The sequence below is a fragment of the Rutidosis leptorrhynchoides genome, chromosome 3 (assembly GCF_046630445.1).
Source record: "Rutidosis leptorrhynchoides isolate AG116_Rl617_1_P2 chromosome 3, CSIRO_AGI_Rlap_v1, whole genome shotgun sequence".
Lineage (NCBI taxonomy): Eukaryota > Viridiplantae > Streptophyta > Magnoliopsida > Asterales > Asteraceae > Rutidosis > Rutidosis leptorrhynchoides.
In genome coordinates, this window is record NC_092335.1 from 483,392,697 (window position 1) to 483,396,143 (window position 3,447).

Sequence of the window (3,447 nt, forward strand, 5' to 3'; positions counted from 1 at the left end):
TATAACCGACCTATATCATTCTGGTGGTATAACCGACCATATATCATTTTGGTGGTATAACCGACCATATATCATTTTGGTGGTATAACCGACCATATATCATTTTGGTGGCAGAGCCAACCATATTTAGTATTAAGATTATCGTGCTGATAACGTGTTATAATTCAGTAGGCTTATAACTACCTTTAGTGGTTTGATTCTTGATGTTATAATTCAGTAGGCTTATAACTACCTTTAGTGGTTTGATTCTTGATGTTATAATTCAGTAGGCTTATAACTACCTTTAGTGATTTGATTCTTGATTTAGAATACTAATAATGAAGTGTAAGAACAAAGATGATAATGGAGAGAAAGAAAGAAACACTTTGTAAGTGTGAGAAATGGTGCAAGTTTAATGCTTGCATTCATGAGTATTTATAGCCTAAAATCTCAATATAAAAATACATACTTTGTGTACCAAAATTGACTATATGTATACACCAAAATTGACTATCCATATCTATATTATTATTATTATTATAACAAATAGCTAGTTATTTCCATATGTTTTATCCACCAAATTAAGTGACATTAATTTATATGTAGCTCCTTAATGAAACTATTAGCTCCTTAATGAAACTATTATCAATAGAAGGTAAAAGAACGAACCGAATAAAAAATAACATCCTTTTTTAAAGGGTTGTGGTGTGTAATTACTTGGACAATTTAAAAAAAAAAAAAATTATATATATGTTGTCGTGTGTAATTACTTGGACAATTTAAGAAAAAAGAAAAAAAACAAATTATCACATATAGTTGTTAACAAACACATCAAAATCCATATTTAAGCATTGTTATGCATCCCATTATAGAATGATGAGAATTTAAATTCTTTTGTCGGCAAGATAAAACAACCCTCAAAGTGAGCAATAACTTGAGTGAGCAATAACTTGGTATGCGTCTATCTATTCTATACTACATGTAAAAAAGCCACTTCTATTGTGTATAAATAGCTAGTTATTTCCATATGTTTTATCCACCAAATTAAGAGACATTAATCTATATCTAGCTCCTTAACGAAACTATTATCATAAATGACTCCTTTTACTTTTCTTCTGCTTTCTCATTGTTTCATTACCTTTGCCCATTCTTACTTCCCCATTATTGTCTGCCCAAAATGCGGCCGAATGGACGTTCCCTATCCACTTAGCACCAATCTCAACTGCGGCAACCCAAAATACAAACTTCATTGTAATGAAACTACCGGGCTTGAATTCATTTCAGCTGATGAAATTTACTATAAGATCATTAACATTGATCCAAAGGCTAATAGGCTCGTTATCCGCCCTCCATTTATATCGAAAGACACTTGCCAATCTTCGGATTTGCAAGTTGGTGGCTTTAAGTTAGACGATGATTCTGTGTTCAATATATCGTCTCGTAATACTGTTTTATTGTTAAATTGTTCTGATAATATTTTACTGTCACCTTTGAATTGTTCTTCTATTAGCATTTGTAGACAGTTTGAAGATAAAGAAGGTGCATGTGCTGGCTCACTTTGTTGCTCTTATTTGAAAGATGCATCAATGACTAATCATAGGATTAGAGTTAGAGTTGAAGGGTGCAGTGCTTATACATCTATGGTGAATATAAAGCCTGGAGCTTCTGTTGACACGTGGAATTTTGGTATTGAATTGCAGTGGTTGCCTCCTTTCTAAAAAAGAGGAAGCATTATATTATTGTACTCGTATTATGTAATTATGTAATTAGTGTAATGGATAGTGGATGTATCACTTGTGTGTCTTGTTTTGTACTATATCCAAATTAAGAATGATGTGTGTTTTATGTTTGCATAGAAATTACAAGTTGATGTATTATATTACCTCATTAATTGGTTGTCTTTTGCTTGTTTGAGAAAAACCATCACATGATTACTTATTGGTTGGTGTTCTGATATTCATATAGGAATTTCAAAGTTCAAATCTCAGTAACACAAAATTTTTCCCATGTTTTAGTATTCTAAACACAATTTTTTTTAATTTTTTATGTTTGAAAAGTGAGCAACATATATGTCTTATGTATTCTAGTTTTCTTGTGGCTATACGTATTTTATACTTAAGTATTAATTCCTTGTTGTGTACGTAGACATCATATCTTAATGGTTAGCCTTAAAATTCGACTAAAGATGTTATAAACAATTCCGATATTTCTTATTCATCTTTTCCACAATGAATCCGATTATATATTGAAAGGCCACTCAATTGTTTGTAGTCTACCCATATCCAAAACTAATTTTGTACGTCACCCAAATTCATATGTTGATCAATATATGCAAAATTCGCATAAATAAATCATTTGGATAAAATGTAAATATACACAAATTTCTTAATTAACCCAAATTCTATTATTTATTTTTTCTATAATTTTATGAGTACTTATATTATTCACATTTTTACGATGATTTTTTACTACATTTAGTATGTGTGAAAAAGAATGCAAATTTAAGTGGTCTATAAAATTGTTTCTAAAGACAGATAACCTACATATATAAAATTGTATATTTATGTGGCCAATGTGTAATCCCTAAATTAAACATGTTAACAATCATGACAACTTTATTTATATAAATATATTTATAAATATTTGTCACTTATTGTAGAATAGTGTTATAAGCTATAAGGTCTTATTTGCAATTATTTAAGTTATTATAACTCCCACGTCTCTTTGACAACTTCTTGACCCCCTCACCTTCCATTTCTCCACGTTTCCGTCCCTTACAAACTACAATTTTTAAGTATCTATCTTCATTCATCGCTTCATTTTGCATGCGAAAACAACAATGAAAAAAGAATCCAACATTTACAAAAAATGGAGAGAAAAAGGCAAAATATTACGAGCAGTAATTCATGGTGCAATTGGCAACAACTATATCATTACACCAGAAGATAAGGTTCATAATAATAATGGAGATAATTCTAATAAGTCTAATGAAGGGGTTAAAGATGATCAAAAGCAGTCAACTGAGGTTTTTTGTAAAGTTGGTTTGTTGCCATCTTTGGTTAGGGTTCCAAGTAGAGGATTAAACGGGTTACGGAAGCTTGGTAGAGCGGTTTCTATGCGCAAACACGAAGAACAAGATGATGAAAGCGTTGAACTTTGCAAGAGGAGGATTATAATGGGAAAAAAGTGTCGACCATTGAATGTATCAGGTGCACTTCACTATGATAAGAATGGTGTTTTGGTACCGGAAGACTTTGTTTCTTCACTTTAATTAGAAAAAAGAAGTTTTTAGCATGTGAAATTTATATATCGATCGATCAATGTTATATTTTTGTGTGATATTTTGGTGGTTGTGAGTTCAAATCCCGGCATAATACATTATCTGTTTATTTAAATTTAGCGTCATTAGCTTTATTTTTTTTGTGAAACATCTGAACTTTTTATGAAAAAACGTCACCCCCCCTAGTA

The 3,447-nt window shown here is 30.8% G+C and overlaps 1 protein-coding gene across 1 annotated transcript; it reads left to right on the plus strand.

The window, feature by feature from the left end:
- Positions 1-1,166: 1,166 nt before the first annotated feature.
- On the plus strand, positions 1,167-1,697 carry LOC139901721 (wall-associated receptor kinase-like 20). The gene has a single exon (XM_071884399.1). The coding sequence runs from the start codon at positions 1,167-1,169 to the stop codon at positions 1,695-1,697; it is 531 nt and encodes a 176-aa protein (XP_071740500.1).
- The last annotated feature ends 1,750 nt before the right edge of the window (positions 1,698-3,447 follow it).

Bases quoted from the DNA above. Each gene is read 5' to 3' on its own strand.
- LOC139901721 (XM_071884399.1), top strand. From the start codon at position 1,167: ATGGACGTTCCCTATCCACTTAGCACCAATCTCAACTGCGGCAACCCA.